The sequence below is a fragment of the Austrofundulus limnaeus genome, unplaced genomic scaffold (genome assembly GCF_001266775.1).
Source record: "Austrofundulus limnaeus strain Quisiro unplaced genomic scaffold, Austrofundulus_limnaeus-1.0 Scaffold9, whole genome shotgun sequence".
Lineage (NCBI taxonomy): Eukaryota > Metazoa > Chordata > Actinopteri > Cyprinodontiformes > Rivulidae > Austrofundulus > Austrofundulus limnaeus.
In genome coordinates, this window is record NW_013952411.1 from 2,050,563 (window position 1) to 2,078,263 (window position 27,701).

General features: G+C 37.0%; 2 protein-coding genes across 4 annotated transcripts in view; one reads left to right on the forward strand and one right to left on the reverse strand.

Moving 5' to 3' along the window:
- Positions 1-1,697, forward strand: part of stk39 (serine threonine kinase 39) — a 32,063-nt gene extending 30,366 nt beyond the window's left edge. The window contains exon 18 of the mRNA XM_014001478.1: positions 280-1,697. Coding sequence (XP_013856932.1) covers positions 280-354 — 75 coding nt within the window. The 3' untranslated portion in view covers positions 355-1,697. The remainder of the gene's footprint in view (positions 1-279) is intronic.
- Positions 1,698-3,558: 1,861 nt separating this feature from the next.
- Positions 3,559-27,701, reverse strand: part of b3galt1b (UDP-Gal:betaGlcNAc beta 1,3-galactosyltransferase, polypeptide 1b) — a 35,831-nt gene continuing 11,688 nt past the window's right edge. For all 3 annotated transcript variants that reach the window (XM_014001480.1, XM_014001479.1, XM_014001481.1), the window contains one exon: positions 3,559-7,475. In XM_014001480.1, the coding sequence (XP_013856934.1) occupies positions 6,256-7,242 (987 nt within the window). In that variant the 5' untranslated portion in view covers positions 7,243-7,475 and the 3' untranslated portion in view covers positions 3,559-6,255. The remainder of the gene's footprint in view (positions 7,476-27,701) is intronic.

Below are 27,701 nucleotides of genomic sequence, written 5' to 3' on the forward strand. Positions count from 1 at the left end.
TAGCACTTTTAACTGTTTTTACTGCTATTTTGACTGAAATATTCACTATATGTGTTCAATTTTTTCTTCTTTCTGCTCCTTTTCATTTGACCATGCTGTGTTGTGTTTTTTTTCTTTTTGACGCAACATTATTATTTGTATTGTTTTAATTGATGTTCGAATGAAATAAAGTATTAAAAAAAACAAAACATATTTGTTGGCATCAGATGGTCGACATGTTGGAACTTCCCCCCCTCAGATGTGGATAAGAAAGCTGAAAGATTGTGTTTCTTTGTGTAGGCTTCCAGCTGCGATGACACAGAGATCCCAGATGAGGTGAAGTTGATCGGCTTTGCACAGCTCAGCGTTTGCTGATGCTCTCTTCATGCTTGGAGCAGGTGAGACAGGGGAGACAGGTCAGGGCAGACAGACTGAGGAACACCCACCCCCTGCAACACCTTCCCTGAAAGCACCCGTCCTCTTCTCTCCCTCACTCCTTTTCACCTTCCCCAAGGCCGAGCTCTGCCACCTGCACCTTCTAGTCAACGTCCCAGCTCACTGTCCCCCGGCATTTAACCTAAACATTCCAACGCAGGATCAGGATACAGCCCAGGAACCAAACGACGTACTCAGGTGGAGAAAAGAGGAGAATAAATGTAGCTTTGAATGWTTTTTTGTTGTTGTTGTTTATTTATTGTTTAACATCACGTTACTGCTGTGTTCAGCAGAGTTCTCATTATTTATTAAAATGAGAAGGCATATTTATGGCCCCCCATCCTGTTTTCTTGYCACTGTGAAAACAAATGTACTTTGACTCTCATCTCACAAACCCACTCATTTGTGAAGTTTCCCTGAGGTCTGTGTCAGAATGTAAGTCTTAGTTAATTTGTGAGAAGAAGCACATTTTTTTAAGTATAAAAATATTATGAATGTCTTAAAAAGACTATAAATGGTTTTTCGTGAGTCAAGCCCTGTTTCACATGAAGAAGAATAGAAGCATTTGGGTGAGAAATAAATGAGACCTGGATGCTACTGTGTATAAATTGCTGCTCTCGACAGTGTTAATGCTTCATAAATGCTAGAGGTGCCTTGTTCATTTTTCTGTGCCTAAAGAATGTTGTCAGTGGGCGGGGCCACATTGAGGGAGGAACCCGCTCATCACCCTTTCACCCATGTATTCCTCCAGCATCGATACACTTCATGTGAACTATCTGAATGAGGTGAGCTGAAATGCACTTTTGGGCTGAGTGTGTGCAAATGCTTAACGCCCCCTCCCCCCCTCCCGGAGACGACTTTTAATTTGTGTGCTTTTTGTCGTCAAAGAAATGAATTGTAAAAGAACCTGCAGTTTCATATTCTGCTCTGGTTGATGTGCAATCAACTTCTCCACAACTGTTTCATTTTTGTTCCTGGAAAACAGTAGCTACCTGACTGTACTGTGWGACAAGAACGCACCTACAGATGGAACCAAACAGCAACTCCTCAAAAGTGTGACGAACCATTTGTTTCTCCAAAGTTCTGTAGCATTAAATTACTTTTATGTATTGAAGTGGTAAATCTTAACTTCTCTAAAATATATTATTTTCCAGAGTAATTTATTGTTTTTGATGTACATTATGTGCATTTTGACACCGTATTACCCCTTTCTTTTTCTATGTAATCAGCTAATGTCCAATTTTTGAYGAGGAGCAGCAAATAAAGCAATTATTTAAAATAAATGTGTGATATATAAATTATTTTACCACCAACGTATTTGCTTTTGCTGTAGTAGGCATGCTGTATTTTTTATTTCTTTGAATGTGTAATGATCTTGGTTGATACTCACTTTTGAACCTGCACTTTATTATTTTGGATTATGAGCAAATGCTTTGATTCAWCACATTTAGTATGCCTCTAGCTAGAACGATAAAAAGTCCATGCTTATTATGCCTATTTACAGACTTATAAATAAACAGGTTTTGTGATTTACTAGAGTCTATCAGGCTTACACACGCTTAAATAAAATTTCATTTGATCCATTTCCACATCATTCTGGTAAAAATTCTGTATTTAATCTCCTGTTTTATCTCTTTAAAGATTTATTTGACTCCAAAATGCTCAATTTTACTTGATCTGCTCTCAGAAACCCTAATGGTTGTATTTGAAAGAGCCTAAAACAGCTGTTAATTCTGCTTTATTTTTCCAACATTTAACATGTAATTATCAGGTTGCAAAAATAGGTCAACTTCTATCTTTACCTGCTTCTTCCTTTCAGGGTCACTGGTGCTCATGTCCAGCAGTCATTGTGTGGGGGGCGGGGGTGTGGGGGGGTACACCCTGGACAGGTCACAAGTCCATCACAGGGCCACACATAGAGACAGACAACCATCCACTCTTTGACTCAGGACAATTTAGAGTTATCAGTTACCCTAATAGTTATGTTTTTGGTGTGTGGGAGGAAGCCAGAGTACCCAGAGAAAACCCACACATGCACGGAGAACATGCAAACTCTACCCAGAAAGCCAGGACCAAGATTTGAACCGGCAACCTTCTTGCCGAGAGGCATCAGCTCTACCAGCTGAGCCACCAACTTGGAACTTGTTTTACTTAAATTAGGCAACTCTAGATGGGTGTTAGCAAAATGTTATGAAATAAAACATAAAACAGTTATCATGGTTTATACTAAAGAGTGTAGATTAAAAGAGCTTAATTCAGTTGTTTTCCAGATATTATAAAATTCAGTCATGGATTCAGTGCAAACAAAGCTGAATTTGTCTGAAGCTTTTTTTTTTTTACACTTAACAAATTTAAGAGTAAACACATACTGATAGGTCTAAATTGTTAGACTTCTCAATCCCCATCAGCTTTTCTATGTATGTTGCCATTACTGACCTAATTTCAGACACTTTGACTTTCAGATTTTCTATTGGAATCTTACTGGATGGGTTTTTTTTAATGACACCTTTGCAAATGTTTGTAACAGAATAAATTATGACCTTCACGCAACATTCTAATGAATGTCTTGCAGATTTGTTTGTTGCAGTTTAGTCAGAAAGTATCTTAAATTAAATTTCAACCATGTTCCAATTTGCAATTTCTTTTTCTTTTTCTTTTTTTTACCGTTGAAGTCATATTGACAAGCCCTCTTGTTAAAAACACATGCTTCAACAACACAAACCTTACTGACCCAGTTAACTTAACATGTCTTTAAAGGAAAAGTTCTATATTTTTAAGTGGTGTTCTGTGGAGTTGTTAATATTTTACCTGCAGTAGGAATCACTGTGTTTTCAGTTTAAAATGCCAGGCAGAAGTTGTAGCTGTAGGGAGGTCAGTTTCAAAGCAGATTTCTGCTGTCGTAAAATAACAAAACAATAAAACAATACCTGCAGGCTCTATTTTATACATTTTTACATTACATCGTTTTGTATTATGTGGTTGTTTACACTGAAGACCATGTCTGTGGTTTGTTACTAATAACAATATGAAACTTGCGTTGTGTAACCAAATATGCCAGCTGYCAGCATCTTAACAACCCGTCACAATACCAAACCCTCAACAAACCCACATCTCTCTGCAGAACAAGGAAAGGAAGGCAACAAGTGAAAGCAGCAATTTCATTTTAATTATTCAAGTATTTGCTTTTTTATATATAAAAACATACAATATATAACAACAACCCAGTGTGGGATAGATGCTTTCACAGTAAATGTCACATTAGCTTATAAGACTACAAAACCTCAAGGAAAAGGGGGGAAAAAGTGTATTTTGACCAACGAAGCCACATTTTCTTAGAAACGACTAAACTTTGTTATTCATACAGTGAGTGCACTTCTGTAGCCAATGATATGCCAAATTCATGTAACAATACATCCTGTCTGTAATGATCTCAGCTAGACATGAAGAAACTCACACGACGATTCTTTTTTTATTCTTGCTGCTTGGAGGAGTTGATGAGCTGAAACAGCTGCTGATTTACAACACATGAGCAGCAGCTACAATAATGAGAGGCTGGTAGCTGAGATGCATAATTACCCCGGCATGAAAATGTCAAAGTAGAAAAACAAGGAAATGCATCTAAAATCCAAAACATACACATAACTTGTTTCAGAGAGAAAAAGGCAGTGATGATGGCTGTATGTAAACAGAAAATATCAGGCAAATTCATATTTAAAAAGCAGCAAGTCATATAAATTCTAATTTAGAAAGTGCTCAGATTATATTAAACGATCACTTAAGCCATCTTGGTGTTGGACATTTAGAATAAACTGAACTGCAGTGTAGTTTTATTCTCATTAAACAGATAGAGGAGAAAGAAGCACAAGTGCACATGACAGTGAAATGGTCTACAGAGTTACATTTAATTTGCCTTTGTTCTGAAACGCTTTGACACTATACTTTTAATTATGTTCTAATAAACAAGTCTTATTGTGATCCAATTCTTTATTGATTTCCTCACATTTTATCTTTTGCCTCCAGGAGGGTAAMGTTTCTGGGTCAACAGCTGTGAATCTAATAGAGATTCTTGCTCAAGGACACTTATATCAAAGAGGGAAACAGGTTGTGAGTGTGCCAGGGCTTTAAATGGACAGGTGGTTTTTATTGAYTGGAAGTGGGGTTGTGTGGCACGCTGACAAGCAGTTAGGGTCTTACCTGCAGTAGACAGCTGTCAGAGGGATTTCAGTTTGAAGAACCAGAGAATGGAACTGACAGGACTCATTCAGGAGCACATTTCTACCATATAAAACAACTAAAAYTCAAACACCATTATCTATTGTCTATTTTTAATATGGAGTCACTTAGATGTTTTTATTTTTATTTTTTATTTTTTGCTAGAACAAGGATTGTGCTGCTACGCTAACAGTAGTGAATTTGTRTTAAAAGGCCCGCCCCGGCCCCAGTCAGCCTAGCCTTATTATCCCCAGGCCCTKGTTGTGTTTGCATTGAGCAGAGTGCYKCCTCTGTGTGTGGGATCATGATAAACACGTGCAAATCTTATTTTGTTTTATTTGCCACACAACAATAATGGACTATACCAAACTTGATGGAAAAGTACTGAAGCTGTACCAGACCCTGCAGYGGTATGACGTTTAAGATGAGAGGGCAGGACAACAGAGGATGGTAAGCTAATCATAGCTATTGTTAGCTTGTTGTGTTTGGTAGCTTGCTAAAGTTGTTTAGTTAAACCCGTAAATGTTACGGCCGCTGCAAATGGTTCATGTGAAATTACTCTCATCTATGTGACGTGATGCCCCCTGTCAATCAATGAGCAACAGTAGCTGATGTCAAATCAGGCCAGACAGGCTGGCCCGCATAGAACCACAGGTCTTGAGGTTTCAGAAATCTAGGTGGAACTGKGCCGTAGGGCTTATGAAAACATGCACAGCCCATGTTTGAAGCCAGGCTGGCCCTGGTCTTGCTGTGCAAAAAGGCCTTATGTTTTCAGAGGCAGCTAAACCTTCTATTGATCAGCTGAGTCTGCCAAGAGTTGTTATGTCTTTTATATAGTTTGGCTCATACAGATCCTATTTCCCCTGAACAACATATGTTATATTTTTTATAACTATTTGGGTTTACTGACTACATTGGTTTTGATATACAGTATAAACAGTTGATCTACAACTGAAGAAACTGAACATCTGTGAACACATTGCACACAGGAACACAARTATTGTTCAGTTGAATAAATAATGAATCTGTCTCATCCAAAAGAAACATGGTGTAAAAATAACTATTACAGAGTTTGTTCCAGCGGCTAGGAACATTTCWGAGTTTCATTCGTTTTAGATAGCACAAATTATCTAATGAATGGTCCCTTTAAGTACTYTTAGCTTAAAATACCCCCATGAGCGTTTCTCCCTGATCCTCCAAATCGATGCCACTCTAACTGCTGTCTACTGGAGGTGAAAAAAAAACCTGACTATTCAGAAGTACTCCATTCAACCCCTTTTCATTAAAACCAAAATATCCCTTTCACTGCTGTTTCTGAACAATTCGTGGTCTATACTGGCAGGCCACAATCAGGCTTATAATCTTAATTCTTAAAAAAGATGCAAGATTTTTAATCTTAGACTGAAAACAACTTCAAGTCACAACCCAGCACTTAAGTACGAATGATAATATGCACCTTACAAGCCTTCATGTGGTTGAATAAAATGAGTAAATGTGTAATCAAACAGAGACCTGCAGAAGCCCTCACAGTTTTTACATCATTCACTGTGGCAATATTAAAAAAAAAAATACAACGGCGAAATGAAGGCAGTTAAAAAAATGTATCAAAGATGTTGATACACACATCCCCTAACATCGGAGGTGCTTCTTGCTGGACATGTCATTCCAAATGCGGTGCATCTCCTCTGGGGAGATCTGGTGGACGGTGATAACCCGTCGGTACCTGCAGAGACTGTAAGCCATTTTCCAATGATTAAAACCACTGTTCTGATAAGGGTGTATGCCCAGCTTACGCAAACACAATCCCACATACACATCCTCCAAATGTAACAGTCTTGTGTGTAACGAAGTCTTGTAGATGAGCTCGGCAACGTCTGCCGAGAACACGTAGCCAGTGCCCGAGCAGAAAGGTGGGTATTTACTTTCAGGATACACATCTCTGGGCATGTACCACTTGCTACGCATATCCCTGATGGGACCACCATTTATCACATAGCCAGTAAAGTACCTTCTCCTTGGCTTGGTGCTGGGCTTTAGAAGCTTATAGATAAGATTGTCCATGTTGACAAAGATATCGCTGTCCGTCTTCATGACATACTGCGCCTTTGGGCAAAATGTCGCCACCCAGCGCAGGCCCATCATGGTCTTTAGGGTAAGATTATGGTACGAATCAATAAAATTCTCCACAACAATATCGTGAAAGATCTGACTCTCTTGCTCCACCATCTGGTTCAGCACTGCGTCCGTGTTCCAGCCCAGAAGGAAAACGGTAAGAATGCGAATGTCGCTGAAGGTGTTCTCATCCCCCCAGGTCTCTCGGATGGCCTGGCGTGCATCAAACTCCTTGTGTGTGGTGCTGATGAGGATAACCAGGAAGGGAGCGGCACTCTCGCACTTTTTCGGCTCGTTGATGATAAATTCGAAGGCGTGGGGGTTAAGCGGGCGGGTGCGGATGTTGGTGAACGTGATGTTTTTGGGAGGTTTCACGATCCTCCGTTTAGGCACGGCCATGTGACCGACATATGTGGACGTTGGGCGAGAGATGCTCAGATACCACAGAGCGCTCGCCCAGCAGACCACCGTCAGCAAGTATAAACATGATACTTTTGAAGGCATTATGCTGCTCTTAGGTGAATTTTGATGAGCTGGATCTTATAAGGTTTTCTTYCCATTAGTGATGTTCCACTCTGCGAGGCAGCATTAAGCTGCTCCAGCATACGGTTTGACATTAATTGTCAATAATGTATTACTTTGGAGAGAAGGAATGCTGCTTGCAATCTAATGCAGAGCACTTTAAAACTGCATGAATGTCCAGATTTTTGGTAATCCTCTTGCATCTCCATTCATATCTGAAAGAAGGAAACAGAAAAACAGCACGTCAGTATATATACATATAAATCTATGGCTCTAAAAATATAACCTTTTGTATGAATAAATCATGATTTTTTATTTAAATCTAAAGAATTCAGCAGAAGATATTCAAATGTGCTTAAATCCACAGTGGAGACTTTCAGCAACAAGTCATACAAATGGCAAAATTATAACTCAAATATCACATAACATTTACACAGTGTTTTTTCCCAATTACTTCAAATTATTGTAAATCAGGTTTAAAGTGAATTTTGTATTTCAAATGACTCTAATAGGAGGATGAATAAATCATTAATGAAGGTGAAAAAAGGGACTTACTATCAAACACAAGTTTATTATTTAAAGCGGAAATGTCTCTAATTTGACCCACAAAATAAATACTATTTCTATTTTACTCCTCATTAAATTTCCTATGTAAAATATTCAAAAAGGTGACAAAGAAGTCATAAATCTTGTTACCAGAGGAGAATATTGTGACTGACTGCATTACAGATCATCTGTCATAACTTAAAGCAGCATTTTTATCACTCACTACAGAATTCTTGTTTACAAGGATAAATAAATTATTTCAAAACACTGTATAAACCTGTTTTATAGGGTGGTACAAAGACAACACAAAGCCACAACAAACCCCTATTCAGTGATTCTCTTTTTTTTCTAAGCCTCATCACTTTCTGACTAGAACATATCTTTCACGTATCCCGTGTGACCACCGAAATATCAGTGGTCGTGTTTTGTCTGAAAAACTACACTTTTCATCTAGATCATGTTTCTAAGCCTTTGAAGCTTTCTGTTCTTTTTGTTTTCAGCCAAAGAAAAATCACACAATGCACTTTACAGCTGAGTGAATGCAAAGCAATAAAATTCTGCGTGTTTATCTTCAAAGCCAGAGAGCAGCAAAAGCTAGTCTGACCAGACAAACGTAGCCATAATGACATAATTTGTCTTCCATTTAACAATAGAGAGTAATTACCTTATACAAAAAGGACTCTGTCGCAGCAAAAGACATGTCATTAACTACAAAGAGCACAAACAAACGTTGAAAACAATTATAATTTTCTTTAATGAATTTGACTTCTTACATGAGTCACTGCTGGGCCTTTTCAGTGAAAATACATTTTCATATTTACATTGTTCTAACATTGAGACTTAGGCGCAAATGTTACTTTTCCGTTTCCCTGAAATCTAATTTTACAAGATTTAGAAGAGCAAATAGTTTCTCTCATTTATCACTATTTACTCAAGAACAAGACAAAATGATGGAGAAAAATAAGCACAAAAAAGCCAGAAACATGGTTAAAATGGTCTACACTTACAATTTTTTTCCACCTTTGGTAAGGTATATAAAAAAAACTACATCTTTCTTTCTTTTCCTTACACACTCATGCAGCGTTTTCTATTATTGTGTATACTTTGCATTACACTCTTTCTGAAAAAAATATGCACAACCATACTGGACCCAACCACTGACATCTACTTAGAAGAAATATATTCTAACCCTTTAACAAAGGAAACCATAAAATATAGAATTCAACAGAGACGAAACACACGTTTGTGGGGTTGATATCACAAAATACATTAACCTACACTACATAAATACATGTTTATGAACTGATGGGGATACATTTGGGGATTGCTTTATGGCCCATGGAAGCAATCCTTCATTCTTTGGGAAAAGTTATTCCTTTAAAAGCAACTATTTCTTAATGAGCTTAGTATGTAGAGTAAAAAAAAAAACTGTAAAATAAACGACTTGTGTGTTTCACAATTATGGGGAAATCTATACTAAAATGGTATGGGGAGATTTGTTGGTACCGTAGAAGTGACTATTAATCTTTACATTATAGTCATGTTTCAAATTAAGTGTTTGACCTTAATTAGTATCACAGGAGCCCTTCAAGCTGTACATCAATCATTCAGCCTGTTTAAGGGAAACAATCACCCACTGGACAGTTTGGTATGGATGTGTGACAACACATCGAGGAGCAGAGACAATGAAGGCRAGAGCTGTCTGAGGAGCTCAGAGAGACGTTTAGAGATAAACATGTTACAGGTTAYTAGACCATCTCCAAACAGCTTCATGTTTCTGTCACCACATTTGCCAATATTACTAAAAAAGTACAAGGTTCTGGATTTTGGCTAACCTCCCAGGATATGGATGCAAGAGACAATGCAGCCCCACAGAATGAGACAACTATTGTGGATGGCACAAAACAAACAAAAAAAAAACATTCAAGCTGAACTCCAAGGTCAAGGTACATCTCTTTCTGATATACCATTTGTCACATTTTGAATCATAATGGGCTCTATGGAAGAAGACCCAGGAGGGCACAGTTCATTTTTGAGCATTGTAAAACTATTAAACCTGAAAGACTGAATTCACAATATGTTTTTGCTTAATATGCATAACTTCAGGAAAATAATCATTTATTGTTGATCAATGTAAGTCCTGCAGTATGTTTTAGCGGTGACACATTACCTAAAATAGACAAATTAACTGAGATTGATGGTGAGCATTGCATTGGTAGATTAAAAAAAACAAAAGACCTGTTTGTCAAATTCAGTGGCAACATCAAGTGATGACATGTATCAGTTTATTTTTTGAAAAAGATGAACAAACTGTAGAAAGATAAATAATGGAAATGTAAGTCACAAAGTGGTGCTAAGGCTGATAACAGGCTAATCCTATTTTTAATGAATCCAGAGGCAATTAAAAGCTTCCTGCTCTGCTGTGGCTTCACTGAGCAACAGTTTCTAAATTAATGTTTGACTTCAGGTATGAACAGAGGTAATTAGGATCTACACAAAAACTGCCAGTCACTGCGATTGAGGGATTTTAAACTGAATAACAACATAAAATGAAACAAAATAATGTGAGCATGCTTGTAGAACAGCAAAATAAATAAATAAATAAATAAATAAATAAATAAATAAATAAATAAAAATCAATTAATAAAAAAGTGGTGCTAACAGGCTAACAATGTTAGACTAGTTACTGTGCTAAATCATTGTCCCAATTTCTGAAACATTTACATTTATGACAGTTTTCTTTGTTTTTCATATCAGTTGTCTATGGTGGCCTTTAGACTTAAATTGACAAAAAATAAAAACATAATAAAATAAAATAAAATGGCTGTGAATGTACAATAATTAGTATTTTTGTGAGTTTTATTAAAATTTGCCCAAGGGTTCTTGACATAATTTGCAAACAGACAGGCACACAAACACACCCACGCACAAGCAAAAAGTATTTACCTTGGTAATTCACTATTTTTGATTATTAAAAACAGGCTTTTTTGCTACGTTTTTGTTTYTATTACCAGTGAATGTGTCAGAGCCCAGCTGGAACTGCCCAGTAACCTAGTAACTGTTGTTTTCTGACGAGACATTTTGATTAGGAGCCTTTTCAGGTTAAACCTTTTTGGCCACATCAAAGGCTTTGGACTGCATTTTGACACAGCTGTTCTGAGTTGTGTTTGGATTAGAACTGAGCCGAGCCTGCATGCAGCCTCCCCGACCTTTGCAGGGCCATTATTCCAATCAGTCTCACTTWGATACAAGGATGTCACACTGAGTGTCAGGCATAAAATCCTCCACTCTGTGAAACAAAGACTGGAAAAAGAGATTGGCAAACATAATAGTAAGGTATACTGTATATATACACGGTGCATGTTATGAGCACTGGACCTCAAGGTCATAAAACTCAGCAAAGAAGCATGACATGGAGGGGGTATGAAAGAGGGGAATAATTAGCCTGTACTACCAATAGAGACCTCATTTATCATGATTTATTAGATGGCAAGAGGTAAACTTGTATGGGGAGCGGGGCACAAAGACAGCCATTCATCARTGCTTGACATTTCCTTCTTCAAGCCTCTGGGTTGACTGTTTGGTGAACTGGATTCTGAAAAACGAAGGCTATTACACATTCCTCTCCATGCATCAAAAATATATTTTGATTCATGGCTTTATAAGCATCTGCAGTCAGGTTTCTAAAGTGTTTTCCAATAACATTGTCCCAAGGCTAACAGATTGCCAGATGGAGATGTGGAAATCTCAAGTATTAGATAGACGGTGCCTGAAAATATAAATGGATTATCTTGGCTTTAACTTGTAAACAGAAAATTGCTATTTTTAATGATGCGGCCCACCGACTGCAAAACGTACAAAACAAGTTCTGTGTATTTTTGTTAAATATTCAGTAATATTGAAATGGATTTTGAAGGCTGGATTTGGCCCTTTTGGTAACCTGGTCATTGTGTCAGTATGAATAGTTGCAAATACTGAAATTAAACAGAAAATGYAAGAATGCTAGCAGGACAACTTAATGAGCTGGTGGGTGAAAAATAATAATGTTGCCACTATGAAACAAAAAATCTTAAATCCTTTTAATCAGCAGTCAATTTGGACTGTTTTTTGAAAGAAAAACTAAAAACTAAAAACTAAAAGTTAATTATGTTTTGCAAAATGCTTGACAAAATAAAGGTTTTTATTCCAACAGGCAAAATGTAGGGTTGGATCCCACTGGGCTGCATTTGTCTCCACAATACCTTGAATTGTTTGTGAGGGTTCTCATGTTTCTTGAGTGAGTTGCAAACATGTTTTGTTGCTTGAATTTTGAACATAAAAATTTGTTCAACAATTGTTTTTGAAGTAGTTGTATATTTGTGTTGAGGGTGTCTACAACCAATATGAGAGATCTCCGCTGACAGAAAACATCAGACTGATGTACGTCGAAAAATCTCACCAATGACAAAAAAAAAAGCTGAAAAACTGTATGAAAATATGTTTCTATTTATTCTAAAAGTGTACTCCATTAGATTAAATTTAACTTTAATGTCCGGACAATTTGGTTCACAGTTGACAGCAGAACATAAAACATTATAAAACACCCCCAAAACCCCCCCAGTAAATTTATGTATTATCATTTAAAAAGCTCATACAAGATGAAATAAAAGACTTCCTGAATCAGTTTGTTCTACTTTGAGGCAGAGTGCATCTTCACCTTGATGGAAACATTATGATTTGCAAACGTTGTCTTTATTTGTACAAAGCAAACAGAGGTAGGTGGTACCACCGGTGGAGGTGGACATGATAATAATGTGCATATTCTTGAATACAATCTTGCAAGCTGTACACACTGAAATAGTTTTTTTTATTGGCTGCGCAAAACACAACTGACTTGCTGATTGCTTATTTGCAAACTAGTGATGTGCTGATCGATACCAAAGTATTGATACCAGAACTTTATGCTCTAGTTTCGATCCTTAAATAAAAATATCAATACTTTGACACTTGAGTCATTTCAGGTAAAGTATATCATTAACACAGTGGAAAGTAAACAATTGAAATCTTGTCTACACGTTGGTGGGAACTACTTTTTCAGTCTGTAGATGTTACATGCTTAGTATTAATACGTTCATGCAACATAATTTAAAATTAACATTTTCATTTTTATTTTATTTCTTGGTAAGCACTATTTAATTGATTGGTTTTACTATTTTACTTCATCTTCTATTATTTAAAAATAATTTTCAAATATTGTGTATGATTGTGTCTTGTCTGTTTTTTCTGTTGTATTAGCGTAATTATATTGTAAATGAGGATGGTTCATGAATATATTTCTGAGTTTAACATGTATAAACAAAATCACTCTGACGTCTTGTCTTCTTCATGAAGCAGTTATTTGAAATGCACTGCTTTTTTATTTTTAGATTTACCAGACATCAGGTGTGTTTGCACAAAGCATTGGGTCAGTAGTGCTGATATCAACCTGAGTTTTACTCTGTATCAGATTTGGAAAGGAAATTGGTGGTATGGAACATCACTGTTGCAAACACTGAGAACTCCACCCATTTTCTCATGATTTTGAATTGCTACCTATAGTCTCCAACAGTCGCAGTCTGTGAGATATACCTTTACCCCTCATGAGAAATAATTTATCAGCTTTCACTTTCATTTTAAAGTAATATGTACTCTTTGATTACCACTGAAACAGAGTACACAACATCACAAAAAGGCAAGACTGCATTCCTACAACATTTTCTGTGTCCAAGAACATAAAAAGTGATGGTTTTCTGTGAAGACAAACATCAAAAGTGTGTTTCCTGGCCGTTTAACAAACCAGTGTAAGCCACTGTGTTGTTACCTTCCTCTTGAAGATAAAAAAAATACACATCGTCCATTTTTAGATGCACCGACTGCAGAAGAACTTGACTTTATCACTGGAATCACTTGTCTATGACAAGCAGATGGTGACAGTGTTTGTTTAATTACCTTTACTGTCAGACTGAGGATGACAGGAGCTCATTTCTTCAGGTTTTATTCATCGTGAGCAGTAAGTTTGTAGAAACAACAGATGAACTTGACTTTTCAGTTAGTTCTAGGCAAAAACATCTACAATGTTTATGTGTTTATGGAACTAAATAATTAAAAAGCATTCAATAACACAGTTTTGTTCAATCAGATTAGTAACTATTACCAAACTATTAGTGACATTTTATGAATTAATAAWACTGACAGTCTCTGTGTCATTCGGGGGAAAAGTTTTGAGTTATTTCTTTGTAATTTTCTGGATATTTCCTCTTTGACAGAATCCAGTGCCGTGGCTATAAAAATCAATCAAGGTAGCTGTGTGAAACAGTGACACAAAAAGGCATTTGGGACATTATAGACGTGTCAAATGCAGCCATTGGTCAGATGATCTGTGCAGCAGGTCTCTGCAAGTCATCATTGTTTAAAATGAGTTTTGAAAATTGGTTATGAAMAAAACAAGACATTAAAGGTCAGCAAATTTGGTCTGGTTGCAAAAATCTGTTCAGGGAAAAATAATTCTGCAGTTTTTCTGCAACTAAAACCTAAAGTCATTTTTCTTTTTGTGTTTCCRGTATACTGGTATTTTGAGTTGACTAATGGCAAAGTTTTCAGTTAGCACTCAGAGTATATGTTGGGCATGAATAAGCCAGTACCAAACCTAATTTTAGTTATATCTGTAAAATTGATTTATATATCGGTGTTATTTGTTGTCTCGCCTTCAAAGGTGAGCGATCATGATCAACAAATACACTGAGGTGGTGCCAAACATTTTATAAAATACAATAAAAAGTATAAAGGACATTTAGGTTTTGAACTGTATTGCACGTCCTAAAAGAATGTGCAATATTTGTCCATCARCAAAAGCTTTTCCATCAGTGCTGCTGGAACAAGCTCAGATCTTCCTCCACAATCCCACGTTTAGGCGAAGGTTTGATACTTTCAGCTTGGAAACTTCCTGAACTTCCTGAGGCTTTTTTGACAGAAATGAGCAAGGAGCCTAATTTTCCACATGACATTTCCTGCAGTGGCAATTTCCTCTTTGTGTACTAGCGGTGTATCTCTGTTGTCCGACAAACGGCTCCATGAAGTAAACTGACCCACAGGCAAAGCAGACAGAAAAGCAAACTACTTATTAAAAAAAGAACAAAAGCCGTTGTTTGAAATACACAAAGACAGCCAGTTTTTCCTCTTTTAATTAGGCCCTTTTTCCTCATGCATGCAGTCTGCAGTCTTATGTAAGGGGGATATGATTATAAATATTGTGTGAAGTTCTTTAGGAAGTGCAACTTCAACAGACTTACTGCAGTGCATGCACATTCAGTTTACAGGCATGTGAAAAAGCTGCTGGGTTTGTTGTAGGTTTAAGGGGGTTTATTAAACATGTCAAAGAACAAATTACAAAAAAAATAATAAATAAAAAAGCAATTCCTTTTGTGTATGCTTGAACATTTCCTCTGGATTGACTCATGCCATGCGCCTGATCCAACATGATGCATGAAGTACGCTCTTTGCCGAGACCAAGACAAATTAAACATGAAATTATGTTTCACTTAACAGTCAAACTCTAAACCTATGACCCACTTCAAGTGACTGCCTTGCCAAATAAAAAAAATTTAAATTTTTTTTAAAAAGAACAATAATCAAAATTGGAATAAGTGTCCATCTGTTTTAAGAGTTTCTTGAAATTACCAAAAAAAAAAAACTACAACAATAATAAGATAAACCACAATGCGTCACGATTTAAATGTTACAGATCAGTCTCATCTTTTACCAGACCAAATATTAGCTCAAACTCTGTAAAACTGACTAAGTTGCAGACAGTTTTGTGTTTTGTAAGGTTAACTGGCTGTGGCAGCCATCTTGAATTGCATCGACTCCAAAAGTTAATGAGTTGTAAATGTTCATTCAGACAGTGATAACTTTCTGCAAGTTTCAATAAAATTTGCCTTGCAGACAAACACATGCACACAGAGACAAACAGACCTCTTAGCTTTCTGTAACAGGCAATAATAAGGTGACAGCTCATTAGCTACCCTCCAAAACAAACAAACAAACAAAAAAAAAAACAAACAAACAAAAAAAAAACAACCCAAAGCTGCATCCTATTTATTGAGAAGCTGCTTCCAAACCTTTAAATTACACATTGGCTTTACAGCTCTACTGCCAGAAACAGTTGTTTTTAARCTGCTTCCATTATCACCACGATAGTTTACATCACCTCCCCTATATGTTACACCTGTCATGATAAATTAGACCACTGGAGACAGCCGTAAGCTCACAAGTCACAAAACCTTTGAATTTGCAGGTAAACAAATGACAACAGAGAGAAAAAAGTAGGTCAGTTGGCTGATGTTACATTTAAAGAAGAAAGAGAGAGAGAGAGAGAAAAAGAAAACAGCAGTTGCACAATAATTTTGTCCCTAAATTGCACATTCTTGTTTTCCCTACTTGTATTCTCAACATGCATCGCAGTTCCTGCCACCATTTTGAGAAGAGGAAGCAATTACAAAGAAGATGAAGTAACAAGCATCTTTATTTTTTTGGTGATGAAATTTTAAACAGACGTCAAACATAAAGTTCCATTTTAAAGGCTTGTTTTGTCGCAACATTAAGTTCCATTTTATGAATATTTCGATCAGATAAGCATCAAACTCGCTTGTGATTTAAAGCATCTTAAAGTTAATTTCACTCATAATTTGGCATTTATGAGTCATGCCCCCCATTCGGTGCTAAAAAGACTCAAAGGACATATTAATGTATTCTTGCCTACAGCTCTTCCAACAAGCCTCTCCTCTCCCRCGTCCTCCAGGAATTGAGAGATCCTTCAAAATATTTGAAGTGAGATCAGTTTCTGTGAAACAAGCAGGAGGATGGAAAGGGTGAGAAGAACCAGCCCGAATTATATGAATGAGATTAACCTAAAAATAAAGCTCTCTAAATTAGGAATAATAAATCTATGATCACAACTGCTTCAACACAACCCTTTTCTATCACCTCTCTACTGTACCTTCGACACATGACGCATCATATTAAAGGGTACACCAAAATGAAACCAAAATATAAACTAAACAAGTTTTTGATTGCTTTTTGGCAAAACGATGACTCTTGTTTTGTACAAGAGTTATGTGAGAACCAGCCCTCAAACGCTAAATACATGCAGCTTTGAGTAATGTGTGAAGCGTTACAAAGAGTGGCCTGAATTTTTGGCTTTAGCATACAGAATGAATTGGGTTAGGGGCTGTCCAAGCTTTGGCTCTGGCACACCTCCCTGTCAGATCTTTATCAACTCTTCTATCCTGTGAATACAAAACTATAGTTATATGCTATTGCTAACAAAAAAATAAAAATAAAAAAAATCATGGATGGGCTGTGTTTTTGTTTTTTACATAAAGACAGTCACTGCAGCTCCCTGTTAAATGTTCTTGTGGATACTTGATCAAGTGTATTTTATCAGTTTAAATTTTTATAGCTAACATTAACCTGAATCCTGAAATTTCCTCTTGATATGTCACAAGTAACATATGCAGTTATTTTATTTTAATTTTTTGCAATAACCAGATTTCAATGAAATAATAAAGCATGTACAATGTTCTTGTCAGGAATTATATTTTAATAATAACATGCATCAATATAAAAGACAACAAATCTGCTCTGACAAAAAATAAGAGTAAGCTTGATCAAATCATCATGGTTACCCTATAAATACACAGAACTATTTCTCATTATTACTACAATAAAATTAGATTTATTTTAGAAGCCAGTTTGTTATTGAGTCACAACTTTAGTCAACAAAAAAGCAYACAGGAACTCAGTCAGTTTTGCAGATTTTGAGCTAAATTTGTGGTAGTTGAGAGTCATTCATTATGCACACTCTGAGCATGACATCTCACCATGTTGCATGTGGTTGCACAKAAGGTTAACTTTAAGTTTTGATCAGAACAATTACTCTGACATCTTTCATCTTTAAATGATCTTAGACAAGCCTTTGCTAGGCCTTTAAAAGTATACAATTAAAGGGGCTAAGACGAGAGAAAGAACACAAACCGGCATTCTGGTGTATTAAAAAGAAGAAGATGAACTTTCTGAGGCATGATCAGTCACTCAGATTCTGTGAAAACGCTGAGACTTTAATGAGAGAATGTTTGCTGCGGAGCGTCTCCAGCCAACCGAGCTGCCAGGTAGTCATTAGAGGGACAGATGGTGCTGCAGCYGATTGGTCTCTCTGCTGACCTATTTGAAAGTGGTTTTGCTCATAATGCCCTCCACGGGGTTAGTGAGCAGTGTAGGCAAAAAATAGTAAAGTTAAACTCAAATAAATAAATGATAATAATAACGATACAGTAAATAAAAGCGTTTTATGGCATGGAAAGCTCCCAGGGGCTCACTGAAAATGGGAATTACTCCAAATGTCAGTGTAAAAACATCTGATACAAAAGCCAAATAAGAGAATAACAGAAAATCTCTTTGCCGTCTTCAAAAGATCTTTTCAGAAAAAAAAATTCTTGGGAAAAGAAACACTGAAACAAATGAGGTGCTGTAAGAAAATGTTCAAAGCTGCACTGAATAAAAAGTCAAGAATATTTTATGTAGGTGTGCCCTAACATGAAATACAAAAGACAACTACTTTCCGTACAACCCGAGTTTATTGTAAAACAAAACAAAAGCTGTTATCTTTCCTGGTGTTCTGATTTACTTTTAGGTCCATATATTTTTTGCTTTCGCAGGAAAAAAAAAATCAGCAAAGGTTCATGTTTGACAACGTTCACTGAATTTGATTTCAGAGCGAGATGAGACGAGCCGCAGCAGCTTTGGCAGGAATAATGAAGGCTGGATGGTGGACAGATGAATTATGGGTCTCTTCTGTGGTTGTTGTTTTATGAGTTCAACCATAATGCTGAACAAAAAGGTGCCTCTGAAAGCTGTGATCTTCCAACACAGGAAATGAGCTTTAAAAGCTGTTTGCATTTCTAATGTCTAGAGAGAGTTCTCAGAATGTTTTGAAAATTAACAAAGCTTGTTTGCAAGAGAAAGAATGAGGGATAAAGCCCTTAACTCTCTGTGTATTTACTTATGAACAATTAACTAAAAAAAAAAACAGTGAGTGGACCGAGTCTTTCATATGCTCCATATTTCTAAGAYACAATGATTATTCACTCGGTGTTGTTTGGTATGAGGGAAACAGCAGCAGATCTTTATGGTGGGCTCCCTGCTGCCGACATTTGGTGGAGGTCCTTCTGTGATGTCAGCTGTTTGTCTCCAAATGGCACCAGAAGCCTAAAGCAAAATGATTCCCCCACCAGCAACCAATGACTCATGTTGTTTAGAAAAACTGGTGAACATATTGCCTTGGTTTTGCTTGTGAGTGATTAAAACAAAGCTTTTTTTATGCTGTCAGTATTATAAACTATTTGTTGAAACAAAACAATAAAAAAAAAGATGCTTCATCCTCTGTTGGATTATTGCTGCCTTTTGCCCTCCCAATATCTGCAGTGTTTTTATGAATTTGTAGGAACAATAGAGCTAATTGGTCTTTTCTTGACTGGTGCTGCGTTTTAATGCTTTCAAGCCATTTTTACATGTTAATAGACAAGAAAAAAATACTCAAAGGACTGTTAGGACCAGAAATAAAGGATTTTTTAAAGTCGGCTTTTTGGAAAGGTTACAATTAATGTGTTACCAGTTGAGGTTAGCTTTTTTAATTAATTGAAGAAATAGTTTAATCCTAAAAGGAATAAACAAAAGCAGCAGAAAARTTATGACATTTCTGTTGGAAGTGCTTTAAGCTGCACACAAAGGGCTATATCTAAATGCTGCATTTTGAGTTTGCAAAAAGGTTGTTTTAAAAAATAGCACTGGAAGTAAATTTATTCTCTTCACTACTGATTTTTAAATGCATCACACATACTGTTTTATTTCTAGGAGAACTAGGGTTTGTTCTGATAATGTATTTTGAAAAAAAGAATCTATCTTTGTGRTTTAGTCATGTACAGTCTGTTTTGAGTGGCTCATGTCACAGTCTTCTCAAGCAAAATCTTGTGATATGATTAGTTAATGTGCGCCTGATGCATTTGCAACACGTAAATATTTTAACATTAGAACACAGTTTCCTGTTGTCTAAGGGTTTCTGGTCACATGGTAGTAAGCTCTACAGCTTGCCTCTATGGGGAGTGGCCAAAACTGGAAGAAAGTGTTATAAGCAGCTGAAACGTCCTGCCTGGGGGTGCCTATCTGCAGGGTATTTGTATGGCTTTGGTTTTTACATTAACATTCAAGTCTTAATTCTGTATTGGTTGCCTTGTCCTTTACTCATATCGGAGTAACTTACCACGATATATTTTTCATACCAATCAACTTCGGTCTAACTTTTAGCTCTTTAATCCAATCATGACTAAAACCTCTTCCCAAACGAAGCCATTGTATCTATAACAAGTAACACATTCTTTATTTGTACCCTTTCCACATAACCCCCTTCAAAAGAGGATTTATTTTTTTAATAAAATCCCCGCCCTTGTTTTGAAAGATTCTCAAAAAGCAGCAATGTGTACTTGCTTGTGCAAATTTTCACAGCTGTAGCCTAGCTGTGGTGTCTGATGAGATCAAAGCTTAGGAAAAAAAAAACTTTTATTAGATGCTTTATTTGTGAGAGGGGGAAAAGTGTGTGCTGATAGAATGACCTTTTCTAACTTTGCGACATCAAGAATGTATCAGCATGCTCTCAGCACGACTGGTTTCCTGCAGAGCTACTGGTCTAAATGGCACTCAATTAATAATTAAAAGAAATGTGGCGAGATTGCAGGCTTTATCTTCCCATGACTAAGCCCTAAAAGGGAAGAGTCTGTCTGAAAGAAAATTTGTTCTCACAGAGAAACACAATGCTCCAAGGACACGGCTGCTTGGACTTCATTGCCAGTTAGTGCGGCACCTAGTTTAATGATGCAACTCCGCTCACGTCACAGGCTGAAGCAAAGCTGTTTTTTCCAGCTGAATGCAAACTGCTCCTGAAAACCTCCCCAAACAAACACTGAGATGCACAGCACTAAATAAACATGAACACCTGTACCACACCTAACTACAGATGGAGGGAAAGCATTTGCAGCAGGTGCAGGATGTACTGCATGAAATCTTTGATGTGAAGTGCACAATAAATTAATACCAAACCTGTTTATTTACCATAATGTAGTCTGAGACAGGTTGAAACTGTTATATATGGGGATGCTGTATACTCCAAGTGTCCCTTCTCACAGTGACAAAGTGACAAATCTCTTAGTGATAGCGCAACAAATCTGATCAAATGAAAGAACAGAAAAGTTCTCAAGTAAAATCGTAAACTTTCATGAGAAGATTTGGATGTTTTATAGGAAGAGTTGTACAGCTAAATTTGTTAGAAAAGTTTCTGCTCTGCTGGTAGATTTAGTTCCTCCTTAACAACCACATTAAATCACTGTGAAGTCAACAGAGGCAAACATGAGTAGGAGGAGGAGGAGGAGGAGGATGGAGCTGCAGCAACACACCGTTGCAATAAAAATATCAGCTGAAAATTAATCCGCTGCAGTTAGTTACAGCCAAAGTCATTGTACTTTTTGTTCCGTTTTTGTTACACCTTTGGTGCTTATTTTAGTTTTTTTTTAGGGGAAGTGAAGCAGAAATACAAAGTCTGCGAGTCTTAAACTGGACATAAGACAGTTTTACGTTTCCAAGGAATAAGCAACTTGAAATAAATGGTTTCAGGATCTGGTCGTGTTTGACTAAATACAAGATGAAAAAAAAAGACAAAGTCTGCTTCTTTCACAACTTATCACATGMAGGACTTCTACTTACAGAGGTGTGGCAAAGAATGTGGACAAGATATTTCATTTTTCCAAGGGTGGATGCAGAATGAGGCATTCGCATAAATACTTCCAGACAAAATTGCTTTCAGAGTCAGTGGGTCATTYGTCCAGATGGCCACTGGACTGTCGAGCGGCCTGGATCACTTTAACCCAGGAGGCAAAATGAACCACACACCTTTCTGCTCTATAGAAAGCATCAGCACCGTGGCCATATGGACGAATTAGTCAGGGATCACTTTTCTCTGAGCTGGAGGCGAGAGTTTATTAAACACACTTCAAAAAGGCAGATGTTTCCAGATAAGAACTATGAACTGAAACCAAGACAATCGGTTTCATTCATGCAAATGTTTTTAAGACGTCCAAACTTTGTCCTTTTGTCAAACATCGAAGTCTATTCCTGTCAGTGGCTTTGGGTTTTAAACATATGCAGAAGCAATACGTAATTTAATCAAGCTGACGGTGCAAATTGGCATACAACATCTGCCCATCTACAGCTTAACAGGTCTATAAATATGTGATTTATGAAGCCAGGTATGAATGCTATAAATAGAGTCAAAGCATCTGTGGGATTTGCACACGAGACAGGAAGTAATAAAGCTCCTGTTACACAGAGCTGCACATTACTAATGCRCTCAAAAGTTGGTTTGTCTCAAAAACCTATGGCCACAGTTAATGTAAAAAGCCAAGCATGACCTTGCTGTCAACCCCAGCTTTCCCCTTCAGTGGCAACATCATCATTAATGATGAATCATTATGCAGATAACTCTGGCATTTTGTCTAATTATCTAAGAGGCAGCAGCAACCTTGTCAGCCCCAACGACACAAACATCTGAGCCCTCTTCGTTAGGGAAGAGGCTCACCCAAGTTTCCATTTGGACCATCGCTTGAGCGCATCCTGTTTCACTTAGGTTCAACAATCTCAGAACAAAAGTGAATAAAAAAATGTTAGGAAAGGTTTTAAAGTAATTCAGAACACCCACACACTGACCACAGAAAAGTGTTTCTGTTTTACAATGTGCTCCCACACAAACAACAAAATCCCGGTGCACCCGAAACGCTCGGCACACCGTTCGTTTTGTTGTAACACTTCGGTTTCTTTCTGCGTCTCAAAAGGCTCAGGTTGTCTTCGATTCTCTGAACCACCACCACCACCACCGCCACTCCAGCTCTCCCTAAGGTTCGTCATGAAATATGCATCCACATTCAATAAGTTGGGATTCAAAGTCAACACACAGAGCTGAATGAACGGTTTGCCTCCTTTGCCAGTTCCAGCAGTCAGACACACTCCATCTATCCTCCAGGCTTTTTGCAGCGGCGCAGTGTTTAATTTATGGAGCAAATTAAAGCAGTGGGGAAAACAGTTACAGCTGACCACCATGAGTCACTATGACACAGACGCAGACCTTTTTGCCTTCATCGATCAAGAAATAAGGAATGGAAAAAAATGAAACGAGTTGACAATAAACACCGACTTTCTTTTTCTCTAATTTCAAAGTGATTTATGATTTCCACTGCATATCACTGACTTCATAAAAAGGTTTGGCACATACCCTTGAACTGTCACGTTATGTAAGAGGATTGTGCTTGTTCAAGCATGATGCAGAAAGCCATACAGTGCCCTTTGAGCGAGCTGGAAAATATGGTAGGCGTTCATCTTCAGTTGTCTTAAAACAGGTGGAAAATTTTTACAGAAACAGAGTAGTTAAAAAAACAGGTGGTGAGCATGTGTGGACGTTAGCAGGGTAAACTCTTAGAAGAAATAAAATGTGCTCTTGAATAAATATTAAAAAATATATTTATCATATGCGGCAGAACTTTGCCAAAACTTCTGAATACCATTATAAAACAAAATAGTAACTTAAATCATTAAAAAATATAGAAATAAAGAAGCTCCATTTGAGTGCAGAAGTGGCATTTTATTATTCTGCACAGCAATAAATGAGTTGTCAAAACAAAAGCCAATGTTTCTAAATGCAATTAAATGGCAAATTTCTGGAGAAATCTCGTTTAAAAAAGGTTCTTATAAAACAAACAATTTCCTAATTTCCAGACTAATTCAAGAATGATTTGTAAAATCAGTGTACTCACTCAAACGTTAAGAATTGCCAGGTCACATGTACGATCATAGAGAAACACAACAAAGTACACAAAGTAAACTAAACCAATATTATCTAGGCTCTCTGGAATGAATTCAGTGATTTATATCCACATCACAAATGTGTGCACAGTTTGTGTTCAAGGTCATGCATTTAATCCAATAGTTTAAGATGATGAATAATGGAAAATAGGTGAAAGCAGACCTTATAAAAAAGTGCATTACATCTGTGTTCTATTCTGTTTCAAGTATTCACTTGAAACATGATGGTACAATTACAGACAAGAACCACACTGAAAGAAGTTGTGATTTTTTTTTTTTTGTTCTTTCTGAAAAGCAGRTCGACGTGTGCAAACCCTCGGATGMTGCTTTGGCTGGATTGGAAATGCAATTTCTCAGTTTTAAGTCAMGAGAGCATGCAGAGTGACAATAAATGCTTCTTCTGAGCCATTTTGGCTGGGAGCCTCAGCCTGCTAAGTGGTGTGCAAATAGAGAAAGCAAATTACCATAATGCCACATTTTTCACTGTAGTTGAAGACACCAAAGAYGCAGAAACAGTAAAAATATAAATCCAAAGCCAACGTTTGTTCCCAAATATACTTGTGTTAAAATGCGCAAAAGGTAAAATAACAAAAACACAACAATCTAGACTCTGAATGTTTTGTTTAAGAATAACTAAATACTCTGACTTAGAACAACTGTGAGTAGATTCAAGAAACAATTATTACAAGGGAAATTATACTGTAGATTACACTCCTGTCCTGGCTTTTCTGAACAATGCTGGGCAGCAGATGAAAGTTCTGAGCACAATGGTGGCAATTTTTAGATTTTAATGAGCTAAGTGTCAATGCAGTGCCATCTTGCAGCAACACTGTCAGTTTAATCCAACCATTTATTCTCTGGCTTCCTTCCACTTATCTGTGGTCGAGTTTGGAGTCAAGCGTTCCAGGAGAGAAACCCAGACATCCCTTTCCTCGACAACACTCTCTGGCTAATCCAGGGTGTTCCCAGGCAAGAGGATTTAATGGAGAGTTACAAGACTGAGTTTTAGGTCGGCCTCTTTCCAGTAGATGTGTTCAAAAAACCAAGAACTCAGAAGGCATCCGAATCAGATACCTAAACTATACATTAATTCCAAGGCTGAGCCTGGCCGTATTTCAGCTGCTTGTATTTTGTTTCTTTGGCTGTGATTCTTTTCTCATGATATTAGGGGAATGTTGAATGGATGGAAAAGTAAGAGATTTGCCTTTCTGCTCCGTCTTTGCTGCAATAGACTAGACACGATCTATCGATCCCTCTTCCACTACATCCTGCTCACTTGTGGACAGGAGTTCCTGAGAATCCAGGAAAGGTTTGAGCACTTAGAAAATCCTGTGGGATATTTTGTCTGGGCCTGTAGTCCTTGGTAGGATCTCCCATCACAATCTGGCCTCAGAGAAGGGCTTGGACTAAGAGCAATTCATAAACCTTGAATAAAGAAAACCAGAAAAACAAAAGACCTTGCTTGAAATTGGGAAACGGGTACCCATAGATATTCACACCACAGGGATGAGGTCTCCAGCAACCTCCTGCAGTTAAGTCTTGAGTCATAGGGCTCGGCCAGGCCAAGCCCCAAATACATACAGGAAGCTACCTCCATGTGGGCCAGCCACCCTTTGGGAGTAAAGGTCAGGTGCTTTGTGTGCCAGATGGCAARTGAGGGCAGGGCCTTGTAAGCATGCTGACTCCAGGTTTTAGAAATGAGCTTTCAGTTGATTTTAATGGACTTCTCCACATTTCTTTCCCAAGCTTTTATAAAAGACTGAAACAGAAACCCTAGAAAATAAAATGGTGGTGGTGGTGTGTGTGTGTGTGCGTGGTGTGTGTGTGTGCGTGTGTGTGTGTGTGTGGGGGGGGGGGGGGCAAGAAAACTGGTGTTTGGTTTGTCTGTTCAGGCTTCCAGCATTTGTGGGCACAAATAATTATTTATAATGTAAAAAAATCAAACCATTGAATTAAGAAATTAAAAAATACAAAAGAATTTAAACACAAATCTTTTTCAGTCACCTCCAATAAAAGATTTTATAAAGTCTTCTGTTAACACAATCTGATCCACTGTAGGGTATTTCTGTTTGAGAGGCTTCCATTAACRTCCTGGGTCATCTTGATTTCAAGTGAGTAACTCTAATTACTGTTTCAATGCACTCAGGATACATTAGGAGCTTATTGATAGGATCACTCAGATCGCAGACTTAAACTCTTTACAGTGTGTCCTGAGCTAAACAGAAGCACCACTTACTTACCTGGAATTCCTCCATGCAAGAGGCATGATGTGGTTCTAGCTTTTTAATACTGCAGCAAAAAATAAAATAAAATAAATAAAAACATAAATAAAGTCTAAACACACAGGATGTATCACTCTGCAATCCCCCCAGAGCTTCTTGTTTGGTGTGATTCTTTGCAGCAGCTATGAACAAAGTAGCTGTGAGCACAGTGCCAGTGCTTGATAGCAAAGGGATGATTTGTTGTTGAGCATCTGAAGCCACACACAGCGAGTGAAGTTAATACAGGTTGTTTTTTTAGTGAATGGCTTTAAAGGCTTTTATTTTTCCTCACAAAGACTAGATTAGACTAAAGAGAGAATTTAAAGCCTTGCTTACCATATCTTCTGCAAAGATGCACTCACACAAAGATCACAACTATAAATATGTATGGCCAATTAAGTCTGGTAATTCAAACTCATCAGTGAAATTTCTTTCCCTGTTCATTTTATTTAAATAATCAAGACGCTTACTTCTATTGCTATTATCTAAACCCTCTTAGATATAAGAAAACAGGTGTATCAGAAAACCTCAGATTGGAGTTTGTTGCATTACAGCTAAACAAGTGTTTTTGTGAATTAAAAAAATATATATTTTGTATCAACTGTCCATATAGCAAACGTGCATTATTTTGTAGGTAAACCCCTCACCTCTCGTTGACGAAGTACAAAAAAACTATATTTGCATGTACAAACTTTAGAGCCAAACTGTAATAAATTAGCAAATTTTGAGTTAAATCCAACATGGGCTGTAACCTTAGATACTAAAGTAAAACAATCTACTTATTAGAACATCCAGGGCGCATGAAGAAATCTAACTAGTCTAACTGTTCAAGTCTCCAGATACAGACTGACCTAAACACAGATACAAAATCCTAATCTCTCTTTGCATAAAGGCTTAATCCCTAACTCCAACTTTACCAAGTTGGGGTAAATCAGGGGAATGTTTTTAAGAAAAAAAAAATTTACTCTCAGACACACTGCACATTTTACAAGTGCAAGAGTGGATCTTAATCTGATTKGCTAGACTAAACATCTGTAGTAAAACACTTTAAAACAAATGTCTGAGCTCCTTCCTCAAACATGAAGCAACAGAAAGTCTGTCACTGCACCACAAAAAATGAAAAGAATGTAAACATTTGCTTGGCATCATTCAAAAGCTCATTAATCATGTTTTGTTTCATGATTAAGCCTGTTACAGTAAACAAATGGTTATGTCATCATAGTTATTAGAGATAATCACAATCGTGTCTATGTAATTATCTTATCACCTGTCTGAAATCAGATGACTGACAACAGCGAAAAACATTGCATTTTCCTTTTGTTTTCCCTCATTTAAGTCGATGCTCTTTTTCTAATTACATCATTTGGTAATCTTGGCTGTAGACACATCAAAACTGTACCATTTTGTTTAGGGGGAAACAAACACATAATGTAAATTGCTGCTATTCTACAATGATTTCCTGACATAAAAATGGCACAAATTGGATTGCTTGTACTACAATTATGACATTAAAAACAAAAAGAGCGATAATTCTTGTTAATCACAGCTATTTATGACAATTGCAATCATGACAAATTAATCAAAGAAAGGGTTTTTTAGTTAGAATTTTAAAAAATCATTTTAAAAGTACTCTTACCCATTTCAAGTTATTTCCTTTAAAAC